Here is an 18,869-nt window from a genome sequence, read left to right as displayed (position 1 = left end):
TCTGGAGGAGACTACAGAGATAGAAAGAGCCAAGGCCATGGAGGGATCTGAAAACAAGGACAAGAATTAAAGGAGAAAAATGTGTGCGCTGCATGACCAGGAGCCAATGTAGGTCAACGAGGACAGAGATGATGGGTGAATGGGATTTGGTACAAGTTGAGACACTGGCTGCAGAGTACTGGCATCAAGTTTATAGATATAGAATATACAAGGCTGGCCAAGAGAGAACAGCCAGGTCTAGAGGTAACAAAGGTGTGATGACAGTTTCAGCAGCTGATGAGTGATAGGGGATGTTATGGAGGTAGAAATAGGCAGCTTACAGACGTGTGGTCAGAAGCTCATCTCATGGTCAAATATATCAGAATTGGGAACAGTCAGGTTCAGCCTCAGACAGTTGCCAGAGAGAGGAATGGAGTCAGAGGCTTGAGAATGCAGTTTGTAGTGGGGCTCAAGGTGTTAGCTTAAGTCTTCCAAATATTTGATTGGAGAAAATTTCTCTCACCCAGGACAGGATGTTGGACAAGCAGCTGACATTCTAGAGACAGTGCAGGGATCACAACGGATGGTGGTGAGTCAAAGCTGGGTGTCATCAGAATACACGTGGAAATTCATGCTTTTCGGATGGTATCACTGAGGGGCAGCAGTTGAGGAAGAGGAGGGGATCAAGGATGGGGATATTTGTGGATATCTGCTGCCCTTATCCAGTCTACTCTATTCGTGACTTCAGACCCACAGCAACATGGTTGACTCTTAGCTGCACTCTGTAACAGCAAAGCACCCCAGTATCAAACAGCTACAAAAATCTATAGGAAAACTGGATGAGTCACCCAGCATCGACCTCAGTCCCAGATATGGAAATGACAAGACACACTCAGCCCATTCGACCTTGCAACATCCTCCTCACTAACATCTGGGGACAAACAAGCCCCTTCCGTACAGTTACAACATTGGAATCGGCCCAAAATGCTAGAAGCAGGACAGTTCCAATCTGGCTAATTACTGACCCTCTGTTGGCACTCAGTCAGAAAAGTGATGCAAGATGCCATCATCAGTGCTGTCGGAGAGCAATAACCTGCTCAACGATGCTTAGTTTGGGTTCCCCAGAACCACTCAGCTCCTGGCTTCATTACAGTCATGGCCAAACATGGAAAAAAAAGAGCTGAATTACAATGTGAGGTATAACTACCCTTGACATCAAAGCAGCAACGGTCGATAGTGGAATCATGCCCTTGTAAAAGGAAGTCAATGGGAAACGGGGGACACCTCTCCAATTCCTGGAGTCATGCCTAGCACAAAGCAAGATGGTTGTTATTGTTGGGGGGCAATCAATTCAGATCCAGGACATCATTAAAGGAATGCCTCACGCAGAGCCCTAGGTTCGACCATCTTGAGTTGCTTATCAATGAATCCCCATTATCATAAGGTCAAAAGTGGTGATGTTCACTGATGATTGCACAATGTTCAGCACCATTCGTGACTGATCAGATACTGAAGCAGTCCATGTCCAAATGCAGCAAGAAAACATTCAGGGCAGGGCTGATAAGTGGCAAGTGACACTGTGTCACAGGAGTACCAAGCAATAACCATCTCCAACGAGAGAGAATCTAACCACATCCCCATGACATCCAATGGCATTACCATCACTGAATTCCCCACCAGGGATGGCAGGATTGTCTTATAAAGAGAGATTGAGGAGACTAGGTTTATATTCCTCAGAGTTTAGGAAAATGGATCCTATTGAAGCATACTAAATTCTTACAGGACTCGACAGAGTAGAGGCAGGAAGGATATTCCCCCTACCTATGGGGGGGTCTAGAACCAGGGGATAGAGTCTCAGAATAAGATGTTTGCCCTTCAGGACTGAGATGAGGAGGAATTTCTTCACTCTGAGGGTGGTGAATCTTTAGAATTCTCTACCCCTGAGGGCTATGGAGGCTCAGTCATTGACTATGTTCAAGACAGAGATCGATCTCAATATTAAAGATATCAGTGGGTATGGGGATAATGCAGGCAAATGGCCTTGAGGTAGATGATCAGCCGTGATCTGGGCAAATGGCAGAGCAGGTTTGAGGGGCCGAATGGCCAACTCCTGATCCTATTTCTTATGTTCCTATGGTCACAATTAACTGGCAACTTAACTGGACTGGTCACATAAACACTGTAGCTACAAGAGCAGGTTAGAGGCTGGGAATTCTGTAGTAAAGTGACTCACTTCCTGACTTCCCAAAGCCTATCCATTATCTACAAGGTACAAGGCAGGCAGTTAACAGCACTACAGCTGTTATTTACACCAAATAAACCGCAGCGGTTCACAACCACCACCTTCACAAGGCAACTGTTAATGAGCAATAAGTGGGAGCCTTACCAGCCAACACCTACATCCAATGAATGAATAAAAAAAAGACTCACTTTAAAAAAAATCTTAAATACAAATCACAATGCACCTCACCCTAAAACTAGAAGGCAGATGTCAGTTTAAAAGATACAAATGTTTATTTTTAAAATACAATGCCCTTGATAAATTAGATTTTCCCAGTAATGATAGTAATTTGAATCAGATGCAGTACTTAAAATGTTGGTAGTTTCTGTACACCACAAGCAAATGTCATTCTTTGCACAATGTCAGCAATATTTTGTTTATAATTAATTACAGATGAAACATACAATGGCAGGGTATTTAACTTAGCTAGTTGCTTACATTCGTTAGAACTGCAGATTTAAATCTCTCGCAAGACCATCTTAGCAATAACTTTTAATGAAGAAGTTGAAGTTGTGCATCTATCCTCAACTAACAGACCATAATGGCATTGGGTTTCAATGTAAAGTATCTATTTAGTTCCTCAACCATTTTTTAAAAATCCATACATCTGACCTCCTCAGATGATTCCCTTAAAAGATATTGCAATCTTTAATTATTTTCTGGCTTCTAACAATTTTTCTTCCAAAAGCCATTCCATCACTACTAGAGTGTTCCACTATCCTTTTCTTTAAGCGTTCCTCTGTCTGTCCATTGTAATGTTTAGTGCCCTAAAAACAAAATTCCTACTTTTGACAATTGGTCCTTTTATACCTAGTAAAATACTGCTGGGTGACTTCTCTATTTAGGTTCATTTTACCATGAACCCCTTATCTTCCACCAGTATGGATTTAAATCAATGATTTTTTTCCTTCAATTGTTTTTACTTAACATAACTCAATGTTCTTTCCTCAAACCTTCCTCATACATAAAAATTTAATCTCTTCTCGTTGCAGTTCAAACCTAAATGTTGAAATTTTAAAATTTACCAAATTGTGTCCAATTTTTTTAGAAATACCATCAGCTGTCAAATATTTTTCTGCACATGCATCTAAACAGATAAGTAGATAGATGTGTGTACATGGCAACATAATGTAGTGCTACCAGCTTACACAACACTAAAAATGCTGCAGGCAGCAACTGTAATGGCTCAATAAATATATCCAGTGAGCAGCTGAGCTATACAGATTAGAAAGGTCCCAAGTTCTGTTTCCATGTTGGATTCGCTGATTTTAGCCAGGTTACAATAAAATTGCAATAATTGGTCTCAGCAGCCCTGGGCTACAGAGGTCAAATTAAGAAAAGTCAAACACGGCAAACTGTACATACTCTAGCTTGGTTATAGAACAGCTGCCAAAGAAGCTACTTTTATTACTGCAGTACTTGCATCCAAAGCCCACATTTACTTTACCAGGACAACAGTATAACTTGCTGTGATTTCTACAGGCCAAATCTTTATTGCCTTCTGGAAAACCAATAAAACGAAAAATAAAAGATCTGAATCTTCTGTTTGAGATACTCAAAAGTTTATAGCCTCAAATCGCTTCTTACTAGTTTAGAGCTGATACATGAACTTAACCCCAACACTTCACCTTTCAAATAATCCACATCACGCTGTTTTTATCGAATCTGTTTCTTTAATCAATTTATACTAGAGCCAAATCGTAGAACTTCACAAATTATGATATTAAACTCATTTGTATCTATGTATTAACAATCCAGACAGATTTATTTACCCCAAATACTGTGAAGAGATTGTTCAAACTGAACAGAGGTCTCATAAACAAGGTTTTTTTACTGTAGCTACTCAATGCACCTTTTACTCCTGAAGTAAGCTGCAGAAACTAAATTTAAGACTAGGCTTTTGACAAAAAACACTATAATGCTTTATAACACACACAGGCTATAACTAGTACTTAAATTGGTTTAATTCAATTCCTTTATTTCTTTCTTCTAATGTAATTTGTTTCTATCGGAACCCTTTTGCTCATTTATGTAACTTAAAAATCACATTTTTAAAAAGTTACACTTTATTCTTATCTTAGTTTAACTCCCTGACAATATTGTGCAAAATATCCCTTCTCAACACAATTGTTAATGCATATATCAATTTAACAAGTTATTTATGGGCTAGTTCCATAGTCAGGGCTCATGCCATGAAATTGTACATGCATTACTTCAAAAAAGGTAGAAAATCATGCACTTGGATCTGTAATTTTTAGAGCTGTGCTACAGTACCTGCAAGTGCCATTCTGTGATGGGAGTTAATTAAGGAGAGCTAGCATTGGACTTGTAAAAGGCAGATCGTGTTTGGCCAATCTATTGGAATTTCTTGATGAAGTAACAAAAGAAAGCTGATGAAGGGGATGCAGTGGCTCATGGAATAGGGATGGTCAGTGTCAGCTTGGACAAAAATAAATTGGCTTAAAGACAGAAAATAGTGAGTCGTGGTAATTGGTTGTTTTTCAGTTTGAAGGATGGTAGACAATGGCGTTCCCCAAGGGTCAATGCCAGGATCTGAGTTTTAATTTTGATACATGTAAATGACTTGAATATCAGAAGACATTGTAAAGCTTCAACATATACAAATGTTACCAAATTTGGATGTGAGGCAAACAGTGAGGATGATACCAATCAACTGCAACAGGACACAGATAGACTAGCAAAATGGGCAACAAGTGGCAGATGGAATTTGATACATAGGGGTGTGAGGTGATGCATTTTGGCAGAAGGTATAAGGAGAGGCAATATAGACTAAATGCCACAGTTAGAGACAGAGGGACCTGGGGTTCATGTGCACAGAACTTTGAAAGTGACAGGACATACTGAAAGAGAGTGGTCAGCAAAGCATATGAGATCTAGGATTTCATAAATAGAGGTATAGTGAACAAAAGCAGGAAAGTTATTCTGAGCTGTAAAGTTCTGCTTAGGCAACAACTAGTGTACAAGGTTAGATAACATAAGAACAAAAGAGGAGTAGGCCTTCAACCCCACTAGCCTGCTCCACTATGTAATAAGATCATAGCTGATCTGATTGTGGCCTTAACTCTACTTTTCCGCCAGCGCCCCAATACCTTCATCAATCAAAAATCTAAGTCAGCCTTGAATATAATTCAATGTCCAGCCTCCAAAGCTCTGTGGGATAGAATTCCAAGAATTCACAACCCTCAGAAGAAATTCCTTCCCATCTCAGTCTTAAATGGACGGCCCCTTAGCCTGAAACAATACCTCAAGAGTGCTACGTTCCCCCACAAGAGGAAACATCGTCTCAGCATCTGCCCTGTCAAGTCCCTCAGAATCAGGTGTGTTTCAATAAGATCACCTTTCATTTTTCTAAATGCCTATGAGCATAGGCTAAACCCAAAGATATTGTGGTCTGGTTGCTTAAAAATTTTCAGATATTAGTACTTTTGGCAAGGCATTCCTGTAATGCTTCATAACACTCAGGCTATAACTGGTACTTAAATTGGTTTAAAACACAGCAAAATGCAAAAATACTGGATGATTTCCTCTAGACTCAAAGGACTGTGAATTATCTACCCTGACTGTCTAACTATAATAGCAAACAGCATAAGTGTGTACTCTATTTAATGTGTAAATGCGAGAAGGGCTTGTCTTTCCTCATAAGACAAACCCTTCATCCCAGGTAGACAAAGAAAATTTGCAGGAAATTAAATAGGCAATTGAAATATAATCCTTGCAGGGTTAAGTGGATAGAGCAGGGGAATGGGACTAGCTGGATTGCTTTACAGAGAGCCAGTATGTACTTGATGGGTTGAATGGCCTCCTTGGTGCTGTTATGACTAAGTGTGGAATCAGCATTCAATATCAATTAAATGCAAGATTCCTTAAACATGTATAAGCTTTGCTAGCTTTTCTCCCTAGTTAAGCCCCTCAAATGCTTAAATACATTTTTCCACAATATGATCAAAGACTGGCTGCTATGCCCAATACCCAGCACAGCACTGAGCAGACTACTCCATTGATCATTCAAGGCAACGTATTAATCCAAATAATATATCCTGTAAGTACACACGAACAGTCACTCACCCATGAGCAGGTGATTTACTTGAGGTTAAAGTTTAAATCTGTCCTGTAGAGCTTGTAAGAACTTGATCCACAGAGAAAAAGCGAGAGCGAGTATTGAGTAGATCATGCAGTCCTTTGAGCTTGCTCTTCCAATCAACAAGACCATGGTTGATCTTCTATGCCAATGTCACCTTCCTGCAACATCCCCATATCCCTCGATTCCATTGGCATCCAAAAATCTATCAATTTCTCGAATTTACTCAAAAGTTGTTTGTTACACTTTATCCAATCAAGAAAAAAGCTATACTTTATAACAGTATGATGTGCTAATTTAAAAGAAAAATATGACTTGCATTTATATAGCACTTCTCATGACCAGACAGCTCAAAGTGCTTTACAGTCAATTAAGTGCTTTTGAAGTGTCATCACTGTTGTAATGTAATGTGGGAGCTAATTTTTGCACAGCAAGCTCCCACAAGCAGCGATGTGATAACTGCCAGATGATTTGCTTTTGGTGATGTTGATTGAGGGATAAATATTGGCCAGGACACGTGGGAGAGGGAGCAACTCGATTTAACATCTCATCCAAAAAACTATACCTCTGAAAGCACAGCACTCCCCCAGCAGTCTTCTGGAGTGCCAGCCTCAATATTTGTACTTTGAGTGTAATAGAATCCACAACCTTTTGACTCAGGGGTGAGCATTCTCCCAACTCACCACGGCTAGCTTACATTAAAATAAATTGTTTCCCACCCATCTGGAGTGCTTACATCAGCTAAAGCAACTCCGGCGTTAGACAGAGGAATACACAGTTTGAAACTTTAATTTTCATAATTAAAGGTATACTATAATGTTGTGAAGCAAGTGCTTCACAGTGGTAGCATTATTACCAGCATTCCTCACCGAATGCATAGATTCACCTCTATAAAATGAGTAGATCTCGCATGGCATTGCTCACAGTCAGCCAAAAAAATACATTCCTTTGTAACAATTAACATGATTATGATCAGAAGGACCTCCAATTCAGTGAACAAGTCAAATTCCATTGTTACTTAATGGTGGACAGGAATTCTGTCAGTGCTTTGAGGGTTGAACTGCTCCACTCAGTCCATTATTGGTTAAAACTGGACATTAGTAGCCTTACTTCTATTTGATTTTTATTCCTCACCATTTTTAAAGCTGAGAACACACATGCAGGGTGTACCAGGTGAAAGTAGGTATTTTCATCTGCAATCTCCCTTTCCTCTCCGAAGTTCCTGAACATGTTGTGGCCTCCCAAACCCCTTCCCATCGCTGCCATGTTTGAATCCCTATCAGGTTCCTGCCCCACCACAGTACCAAAACAACTCTAGTCAAAGATAAAAGCAAAGTACTGTGGATGCTGGAAATCTGAAATAAAAACACAAAACGCTGGAAAAACTCAGCAGATCTGACAGCCTCTGTGGAGAGAACTAGAGTTAACATTTCGAGTCCATTTGACTCTTCTGCGTTTTCCGTTTTTATTTCAACTCTAATCAAAGTCACAAATGACGTCTAATAACTCTGATAGTGGTAAACTTTCCCTCCTGTCTTTCTCAACCTGTCTGTAGCCTTTGACCTCACACCAGCTCTCTCAATTCCTCCACTGCTGCTAAATTATCAGACTGCTTATCTGGCATCTAGTATAGCTAAACAGAAATTTTTTTTCTAATTAAATATTGGAAAGACTGAAGTTATTGTTTTCCACCCTCTCTCCAAACTCCATTCCCTAGCTACCAACTCCATCCCTCTCCCTGGCCACTGTCTGAGACGAAACCAGTCTACTTGCAACCTTGATGTCACATTTGATCCTGAGATGAACTTTTCAACCTCATACTTGTGCCATCGCTAAGGCCACATGCTTTCACTTCTGCAACGTCACACAACTTCACCCCTGCCTTAACTCACCTGCTGCTGAAACCTTCATTCATGCCTTCACTAGACTCGACTATTCCCAGGTACTCCGGTCTAGTCTCCCACATTCTACCCTCTGTAAACTTGAGGTCATCCAAAACTCTACGGCTCATGTCTTTACGCACAGCAAGACCTGTTCCCCTATCACCCCTGCACTCATTGACCTACGTGGGCTCCCGGTCAAGGAATGTCTTGACTTTATAATTCCCATCTTGTTTTCAAATCCCTCCATGGCCTTGCCTCTCCCCATCTCAATCTCCCCAGCCCTATAAACCTCATCAGTGCTCCTCTATTGCCTAGACCCAAAGTTCTGGAATACCCTCCGTACACTTCTGCACCTCACTCCTGACCTAATATCTCATGTGACTCAGTGTCATACTTGGTTTTATTTTATAGTGCTCCTGTGAAGCACCTTGGGATGTTTCATTCTGTTAAAGCAGCTACATAAGTATAAATAACAACAGAAAGTGTTGGAAAAACTCAGCAGGTCTGGCAGCACCCATCGAGGGAGTCAGAGTTATTGCTTCGAGCCCAATATGACTTCTTCAGAACTGAGATCTCCACAGTATTTTGCTTTTACAAAAATATAAGTTGTTTTTGTTTGGTATTTAGCAATGCTCCAGAGAGTATGGCTTAGCTGAACTGGTTTCCAGCAGCATTGCTGACGGTCCAAGACTTTGGTAGCACTAGGACAATCTTGGACTCTGGAAGCACTGTAGTGAGGCTGTTCAATTTGGAAGCATGGTGATGGGTCAACAGGGCTGCCGTAAGTCTTACAAAAAGCTAGAGCTTCACAAAATTGAAATGGGAGGGGAACAATCTGAGATTCGGAAGAACTGCTGGAATTGCATTTGCATTTTTGGTGTCTGTCAGCAGAGAAAGAAATTGGGGCACGAGTCTGGCAGCACTTTGGCAAGTAGAGAAAAGGAGAAGTTCTAGGTCAGGCAGCACTGGCTTCGAGCTGTGTAAGTGATGTATGCAAATGCTGAATTTGGTACATTGTCAATAATTCCTGGATGCGGACTTGTGCCGTTTTCTGCATGGGGTGGAATTTCCTGTGGAGGCATAAGTAGTAAGTTCTGCCCGAAATTATATCCATTGAGCCAAGATCAATTTACATTCAAGTATCCTACCAATCTCATAATACGTGCTGGAACATAAAGTCACACAAACAAGTCGAAATCAGCGGAAACTATTAGGGCCTAAAAAAAAGGATAGAACTCAACATATATTGCTTCTTTTAAAATGAAAATGAGATTTTCAAGCCTTTTGGCCATCACTTATGCACAGCAGGAAATCTAAAGGGTAAATTAAAAATCATGACACAGAAGACAACTAAGTACATGCCATATGTACAGTGTGCAATCTTTTCATAAGTATCCTTTGACTTGCCCACCACCAAGGTAATCTGGGTTTTTTAAAAATATAAAAATTGCAAAAAAAAAAATACTCAGAGCGAACTAGTGGTTAGAATTGAATGTGAAAAGTTAAAACAGCAATTTCTAATTGTAAATGTTGACCAAAAAGCATGGCAAATAATTGAGAGAAACACAAATGAACACTGCAGGGTATTTCATGACTGCTTTGCACTGTTAATTGTACTTTTCTATCCACAATACTGTGATAGATTTCCATTTTAAATCTGCTATTTACAGACATAGCCAATTATACAGGTGTATGCTGACAGTTTTACAACGGCTTTTTTCCCTCCCTGATATAAAAATGCTGACATAGGATTCTCAATGCATTTTGAAATGGAGTGCTGTGACCTCCTAAGCATCTTAAATGATAAATGATGTATTATTATTTATTCTCAGCTTAACTTAAAATAAATCTCAATTCTGACTACGTTTTGTTGCCTGTTTTTAAGTAAAATGCATTCTATATTTGTAGTGGACATCGCTTATCCAATTGTTAACATAAACTACATCTGCTCACAGGAGAGATGTGAACCAACCCAACACATGTTTCTGCTTTACTTGAACAAACACAACAGTAATCCATGTTTGTAGAGATATCATTATCAAGTTGAGCCAGGAAACAAGAGCACTTAACATACTTTAAGGTTTGGGTGGAGAGGCAAGCAAGGCAAGGTCTGAGCATATTGTGTACAACCTGGTACAGGAAAGGAGCCAACCAAACATTAATCAGAGGATGCCATCTTTGATTTAAAGCAGTATAGAGCGAACAATCCATTAACATTCATCTTTGTTTAGTTTCTTTGGTTAAGACAGATAAACTAAGAATACAAGTACAGTCTTCTATAGTTTCTATTGAACATTATTAACCCATTGCAGCCTAGGTCTTGCGACATACTTTTTTCAATAAGGATATATTTTATTTCCATGTCCAACACAAGTATGGAAAGTTTAAAAACAGACACAGAACGCAGTACAATATATTTCTCAGCCAGATTGTTCCACTAGCTTTGTAGCTCTTTGGTTAAAACTTGCATTTATATAGCACCTTTAGTACAGTAGACAAGGCACTTCACAGAAGCATCATCAAATAAAATTTAACACAGAGCCACATAAGGAGATATAGGGCAGATAAGGTCCTAAAGCTAGGTTTTATCGAGTACCTTAAAGGAAGAAAAAGAGAAGCCGAGATTTAGGGAGGGAATTCCAGAGCAGGTCAGAATACAGGCAGCAATGTTCCGAACAAGCTCAAATTTACTGGGGGTGCAAGGTGGGAGGTCAGTCAGGAAAGAATTCGAATAGTTATGTCTTGGGGAAGCAGTGGCGTAGCAGTAATATCACTGAACTAGTAATCCAGAGGCCTAGGCTAATGCTCTGGCGACACAGGTTCAAATCTCACCATGGCAGCTGGTGGAATTTAAATTCAATTAATAAATCTGCAATTCAAAGCTCAGAAATGGTGATCATGAAACCATTGTCGATTGTTGTAAAAACACGTCTGATTCACTGATGTCCTAGCTGTCTCCTAGTCGAGCTGTTCCAGTACAGCTACAACAACATCTACCGGAAATGTGGGAAATTGCCCAGGTATGTCCTGTCCACAAAAAGCAGGACAAACCCAACCAGGCCAATTACCACCCCATCAGTCTACTCTCAATCGTCAGTAAAGTGATGGAAAGTGTTGCCGACATTGCTATCAAACAGCATTTACCAGCAATAAACTGAGCGTCAGTGAGCAGGTTGAGTTCCGCCAGGGCTACTATGCTGTTGACCTCAATGCAGCCTTGGTCCAAACATGGATAAAAGAGCTGAACTCAAGAGGGGAGGTATGAGTGACTGCCCTTGACATCAAGGCAGCATTTGCCCGAGTGTGGCATCAAGGAGCCCTGGCAAAACTGGAGTCAATGGGAATCAGGGGGAAAGCTCTCTGTTGGTTGGAGTCATACCTAGCACAAAGAAAGATGCTTGTGGTTGTTGGAGGTCAATCATCTCAATCCCAGGACATCATTGCAGGAGTTCCTCAGGGTAGTGTCCTAGGCCCAACCATCTTCAGTTGCTTCATCAATGACCTTCCCTGCATCATAAGGCCAGAAGTGGGGATGTCTGCTGACAATTGTACAATGTTCAGCACCATTTGCAACTCTCAGATATTGAAGAAGTCCGTGCCCATATTCAGGAAGACCTGGATAACATTTAGGCTTGGGCTGATAAGTGGCAAGTAACATTCATGGCACTCAAGTGTCAGGCAATGCCCATCTCCCCATGACATTTAATGGCATTACCATTTCTGAATTCCCCACTATCAACATCTTGGGGTATGACCACTGACCAGAAGCTGAACTAGACCAGCTATATAAATGATGTGGCTACAAGAGCAGGTCAGAGGGGAATTCTTCAGTGAGTAACTCACCTCCTGACTTCTCAAAGCCTGTCCACCATCTACAAGGCACAGGTCAGGAGTGTAATGGAATACTCTCCACTTGCCTGGATGAGTGCGGCTCCAACAACACTTAAGAAGCTTGACACCATCCAAGACAAAGCAGCCCAATTGATTGGCACCCCATCCACCACCATCAACATTCACTCCCACCACCACTGGCGCACAATGGCAGCAGTGTGTACCATCTACAAGATGCACTGCAGCAACTCATCATGGCTCCTTTAACAGTGCCTTCCAAACCCATGACCACTACCAACTAGAAGAACAAGGATAGCAAATGCATGGGGACACCATCATCTGCAAGTTCGCCAAGTTACACAACATCCTGATTTGGAACCAAATCAGTTCCTTCACTGTCACTGGGTCAAAATCCAGGCACACTCATCCTAACAGCACTGTGGGTGTAGCTACACCACATGGACTGCAGCGGTTCAAGAAGGCAGCTCACCGCCTTCTTCTCATGGGCAATAAATGCTGCCTAGCCAGCAATGCCCACATCCCATGAACAAATATATAAAAAAACATGGGCATGGATGAGGGTTTCATTGCACTCAGGCATGAGCAGAGATCAGTGATATTAGAGGGGTGGAAGGAGGCAGTCTTGCTGATAGGCAGGATATGAGGTTCAAAGCTCAACTCAGGGTAAAATAGGATGTCATTGTTATAACAGTCCGGTTCAGCCTCATACATTTGCAAGGAGGGGTGGAGTAAATGGCTTGGGAACAGAACTTGCAGCGCATGTTGAAAACAATGCTTCCCCCCGGCCCCCCTCAAAATAGTTAACTGCAGGACATTTCTGATCATCTGATACTGGATGTCAACAAGCAGCATGACTCAACAGAGGCAGTGGAAAATTAGTCTGCCAAACAAATGCTGCTGTTGTACTACAAGTCCATTTTGTTTGAAAAAAACAGCAACATTACTTTAAAAACAACCCTCAAAAATAAGGATGCCTCAACCTTTGCAATATTCCCAAGAGTCCAAACTCAGGTGCCATACACAAACGGAAACATGACAAATAAGTTGGAACCTGCATACAAATTTCCTTGGTTACAAGATAGCCAATAAAAGTTTTAACAATTACAGAGTACCATATGGACTATGAGCTATTGTTTTAGATCCGCTCAAAAGTCAGGTCTGCCATTTGTTTAAATGGTCCATGACTTTTTATGCAGCCAAAACAGATTTTTAGGCAGTTGGTCTTAATGCCACAGCAATGGTTGCATCTTCCTTTCAAATATTATACATCGAGTTAAAACTGTTTTATACATAACTGAAATTGATACATATCAGACTTCTAGAATACAAGGTTCAAAGTACATCATCCAATAACCTATTATTGCCACTCTGTACCTACATCTTTCCAGTGCCATGCAAGAAAACTGCAGGTTAAAATTTTCAGACCGAGTTTGTCAAAGTGACTAGTATGAGGTACACAAGTAACTCATACGATGTCCCTTTGATTTTCTATTCTACTTTACAGGAGAACTCTGGGCAAGATCAGGGTTTTAAGTGTGCTACATCTCAAATACAAATCGTGAAGGCTGCCCCTTTACTTCACCTGCCCATGTTGCATTTACATCACAGCACCAACTCGTTAGTAAAGTAATAATAACAGTACTGTTCCAAGACTTATATCTAAAGATTATGTCCTCGGTTAACATGTTCATGAGCATAGACAGCCTGACCTCTCAAACCACCACCATCGGGCTAAAAGTCAGAAGCTTTGTAACAACATGGGCAATCTGATAAAAAAAAGCTTCTCAGATACCAAAGATCAGAGGCAAACACTGGGTTCGTTATTGGTCAGGACCCATTGCTGGTGGAGGTGTAGAATTGCCCCATCGAAGCGACAATCTGGCCTCCAGACGGGGACAGTCAGAAGAGTCACCCACCTGCCCTCCCTCCCCAAAACTAATAAACCACCAGAGGCGGCTCAGTGACTGGGGAAAGTGCGCCTCAGGCCCGGCTAGCGGCTGGGGACATCAGCCATGTGAAGACCACGGCCGCCGCTTTCTCTTTGCCTCTCACCTGCTGGGCTAACAGCTCCCGGCGCAGTTTCGAACGCTCTCTGATCTCCTGTAAACGGCTGTCCATCCTCGGCCGCCGGCTCACTCCCTTCACTCCGAATCTGACCTTTCACCCCCGCGCTCAACCTTCTACATCACTTCCGGCCAAGCGAGCGGTGTCACGTCATGTCTAGGGAGCGGGGCCGATCGCTGAAGGGGCGGGGCCATGGGTGGGATAGGGGTGTGGCGTCATTGTCGGGGCGGGGCCTATCACAGTCAGTTACCCCACTGGAAAGGAGCTGCAGGCTTCTTCATGAAGTTCAGTTGAGTCTGTGAATTCACTCCCCGCCTCACCAGGTTGCCCACGTTAAGAGGGCGATTTTGAAAAATATACCTGAGCCTAGAGAACTTTGCATTCATATACATAAATTATTAAGAGGGCAGGGAAAGTTGAGAAGGTCTAGTGGCAAATTTTGAGGTGCAGGAGCTCGAAGAAAATGTGTTGGCTGTTTCATTCCTAAAGTTACTGTTATGTTGTTTTCCCATGTGAGTCCCCAAACTTCAGGAAAACTATAATAAATAAAAACAGAAAATGCTGGAAAAACTCAGAGCTGTGGCAGTATCTGTGGAGAGAGAGAGAGACAGAGTTAACGTTTCGAGTCTGACTTTTCTTCATAGCTCATATCTGAAGAAGGGTCGTACGGAGTTGAAACGTTAATTCTGTTTCTCTCTGCCACACCTTATGAGCTTTTCCAGCATTTTCTGTTTTTATTTCAGATTTCCAGCATCCGCAGTATTTTGATTTATCTTGTCAGTAAAGCTTTGCTTTTTAAGAGAAAAATATTGGTTTGTTTTGAACCATATGGTATTTTGAATCATTAGTATATCATAGCTAGAATTTCATTATGCAATAGTTTAGTTAATTCAAGCCTATTAAAACATGAATTACAGAAATCTTTACTTACTTCTGACTGGGGGATGGTATATAGAGGGACCACTGCTTTTCTTGATTTATATTAATAACCTAGACCTGAGTGTACAGGGCACAATTTCAAAATTTAAAGATGACACAATACTTGGAAGTATTGTGAACTGTGAGAAGGATAGTGATGGATTTCAAAAGGATATCGACAGGTTGGTGGAATGGGCAGACACGTGGCAGACAAAATTTAACATAGAGAAGTGTTAAGTGTTACATTTTGGTCAGAAGAATGAGGAGAGGTGACATAAAATAAAGGGTATAATTCTAAAGGAAATGCAGGAGCAGAGGGACCTGGGCATATATGTGCATAAAATCATTGAATGTGGCAGGGCAGGTTGAGGAAGCAATTAATAAATTCGACTGAATCCTGGGTTTTATAAATGGGGCACAGAGCACATAAACAAGTAAGTTATGAACTTTCATAAAACACTAGTTCAGCCTCAATGGGAAGGATGTGAAGGTTTTAGAGAGCGTGTAAAAAAGATTTACAAGAATGGTTCCGAGGATGAGAGACGGCAGTTATGTAAATTGGTGAAGCTGGAGCTGTTCTCCTTGGAGAAGAGAAGGTTGAGAGGAGATTTACTAGACATGTTTAAAATCATAAGGGGCCTGGATAGCGTAAATGGGAGAAACTGTTCTCATTGGCAGAAGGTCGAGAACCCTAAGGTGTTTAACAAAAGAACCTGAGGTGACAACAGGAAAAACTTCTTTATGCAACAAGTGGTTTGGATCTGGAATGCACTGCCTGAGCATGTGGCAGAGACAGATCCAATTGTGGCTTTCAAAATGGAACTGGATAATTATTTGAAGAGAAAAGATTTTACAGGGCTAGAGGGAAAAGGTTGAGGAGTGGGACTAGCTGAGTTACTGTTGCAGAGAACTGACACAGGGACAATGTACTGAATGGCCTCCTTCTGTGCTGTAACCATTCGATGATTCTAGTATAGATACATTCAAGGAAGTTGATAAACACATGAGGAAGAAAGAAGCTGAAGGTTACCCTGATAGTTAGATCAAGAAGGATGGGAGGAGACTTATGTGGAACATAAACACCAACATAGATGAGGCAGGCCAAATAGCCTGTTTCTGTGCTGTAAAATTCCATGTAAAGCTGCCAGCAGGGAATATAAACACTATATTGCATTTCACATCCCCAGGCCATCACAGCCGAGGAATTACCCCTTCACACTTTCTCTCTCCCCCTGTCCCCTCACACTCTCTCCCTCTCTCTCCCAATCCCTCACACTCTCTCTTTCCTTCCACCCATTCACACTCTCAGTTCTCCCCCCGCCCCTTCACACTCTCTCGTTCCCCCACCATCTCACACTCTCTCTCCTGCAAAGTGTCCAGTCACCCACTTACTCAGATGCCAGTGGGCCCCACCGCTCTGACTGCCTCGCCTGGGCCCCACTGCTCTAGCTGCCTCACCTGGGTCCTGCCACACCAGCTGTCTCGCACAACAGACCCTGGAACTTACCTTCAAAACTTACCTTCCCACTCTTTGCTGCTTGTCCAATCACAGACTGGTTCTTCTCCACATTTGCTGCCGATAGGCTAACTAGGGAGGAACCAGCCTATGATTGGATGAGCAGCTTTACAGGATTTTTCAAACATAGGTCACTTGCCAAAGGTGCTGGAGTGGTGCTACGGTGCACTCCAGCAGCACTACACCACTGGATATGGTGGTTAAAAGTATATGGGTTATTTGGGCTTATAACTAAAGGGTCTCTCTCTGTTCAGGTACCATGCCCGAAGAGGGCGTTGCCGACCATAGACCTCCATGTTAATCTTGCTAGATAGATTATCTTCGTTGGTGGTACATTCATCAAGTTTGCAGGACTGTCTAGAAAGCTCGTTCTTTGTCTACCTTGATCTCTTTCACCATCATTCTTTCCCATCAACATTAGACTTTCTAAATCATAATTTCTTATTGCATGCCCAAGAAATTCCAATTGTCTTTTCCTGAGGTTGGTCAGCGTTGTTCTTTTGGTCTCAGATTTTACTAGTGCCTCTTCATTGGTAGTATGGCTTGTCCAAGATATCTTCGTTATTCACCTCAAAATGCACAACTCTGCAGCCTCAATTTTTCTCTGTATTGCTTCACTGATTATCATGGAAACATGGGGAAGTTATCATGGAAAGGGACCAAGTACTTGCAAGATGGACTAACTAGATAGAAGATTTATTTGAGGGCAACAGATAAGAAGAAAAGCTAACAATTAAGAAGAAACATGGATGGTACAAAGATCATGAAAGACAAGATAAGAGCTGCAATAAATAAGATGAAAAACAATGAAGTCAAAGATCTAGATGAAATAGTTAGAAAACTTTGGAATAGACAAACTGACTCTCATATTTAGTAATGTTTATGACATGGGAAAAATCCCAGAAGACTTAACTAAATCAATTTATTGCACTCCTTAAAAAGCTCAGAGCAATTGACTAAAGGCTTAGAATATAATAGCAAAGACATCATGCTAGAACTTGATAAATCACTGGTTAGACCTCAGCTGGAATATTGTTGGTGATTCTGGGCACCACACTTCAAGAAAGATGTAAAGGACCTGGAAAGGGTACAGAGAAGGTTTACCAGGATGTTAGTAGAGATGGGGGACTTGAGTTATCAGGAGAGGTTGGAAAAGTTAGGACTGTTCTCCTTGTAATAGAGAAGCTTAACAGGTGACCTAAGAGGTGTTCAGGGTGATGAGAGGCTTGTTGGAGTAGATAGAGGAAAAACTATTTCCACTTTGGGGAATGTGTCAATAACTAGAGTTCATGGATTTATGTAAAGGAAAGATAAGGAGAATATTTTTCGCTTAAGAGTTGTCAAGATCTGGAATGTTCTACCTGAAAAGTTGATGGAAGCTGATTCCATATCTAATTTTAAAAGGAATTAGGCAGGTATTTGAGGATGAGGAACTTACAGGTTGCGGACAAAAAGAAAGGACTGCTCTTTTAAGGAACCAGCACAGACACAAGCGGTTGAATGATCTCTTTCTGTGCTGTAATTTCCTAAGATTTGATTACCATATTGTATTTTTTAAGATACTGTTGTCCATTGCACTAGCACATGCCACTGTTCATAATTTTATCAACCTTACATCTATCTTAGTTAAGTGAGAATTCATTCTAAGTAAATTAGGCTAGTGCAACATAGAAGTTAGGAGTATAGCAATGGTGGAATCAGGAGCTTGGTTAGTGATGTGTGGGGCATGCATGATGTGGGATATCCTCAAGCTGTCTTTCATTATCTCTGTGAAAGTGAATAATTGCCATCATGAAGATTCTGCTGGTGGGAGTGAAGGATAGAATGCATGGGCTGTCAGCCAAAATTTTCAATATATGCAGCTATGAGTCACAAATCTGGATAAAAATGCATTTGTATTGTTCTATGTTCTGACAAAAGATGCACTGCTTTACAAGCGAATAGATCTACTGGAAAAATGTGATATTATCAGTTACATGGCTACTACAACCAATGTTGTGAGAATCAGAACAAAAAATGTAATGTTTGCTCCTGCTTCTGGGTTCACTCTGGACACAGTCTCCTAACTATTGATTTCACTTTTGCCTTTTATTGTTTCCCACAAGCTGTGAATACTACAGCCTTTGGACTGTTGGGCTATAATATGCCTGTTCTCAGTCACTGTTTTTCGCCCCACTTTAGTAACAATGAACAAACACATTGCATAAAACATAGTGACATACAGCCGAGGACTAGGGATATCATTGGCATCACTGAGAGATCCCTGCCCATTCTTAC

The 18,869-nt window shown here is 41.3% G+C and overlaps 1 protein-coding gene across 2 annotated transcripts in view; it reads right to left on the bottom strand.

Annotated features, from left to right (window-relative positions):
* The window catches only part of mettl14 (methyltransferase 14, N6-adenosine-methyltransferase non-catalytic subunit), a 76,760-nt gene extending 62,455 nt beyond the window's left edge, over window positions 1–14,305 (bottom strand). For both annotated transcript variants that reach the window (XM_078543160.1, XM_078543169.1), the window contains exon 1: window positions 14,147–14,305. In XM_078543160.1, coding sequence (XP_078399286.1) covers window positions 14,147–14,212 — 66 coding nt within the window. In that variant the 5' untranslated portion in view covers window positions 14,213–14,305. The remainder of the gene's footprint in view (window positions 1–14,146) is intronic.
* Window positions 14,306–18,869: the final 4,564 nt, after the last annotated feature.

Source organism: Cetorhinus maximus, chromosome 1 (genome assembly GCF_964194155.1).
Source record: "Cetorhinus maximus chromosome 1, sCetMax3.hap1.1, whole genome shotgun sequence".
Classification (NCBI taxonomy): domain Eukaryota; kingdom Metazoa; phylum Chordata; class Chondrichthyes; order Lamniformes; family Cetorhinidae; genus Cetorhinus; species Cetorhinus maximus.
Note: the sequence above shows the minus strand (reverse complement) of the source record. Positions and strands in the feature narration are given on the sequence as shown.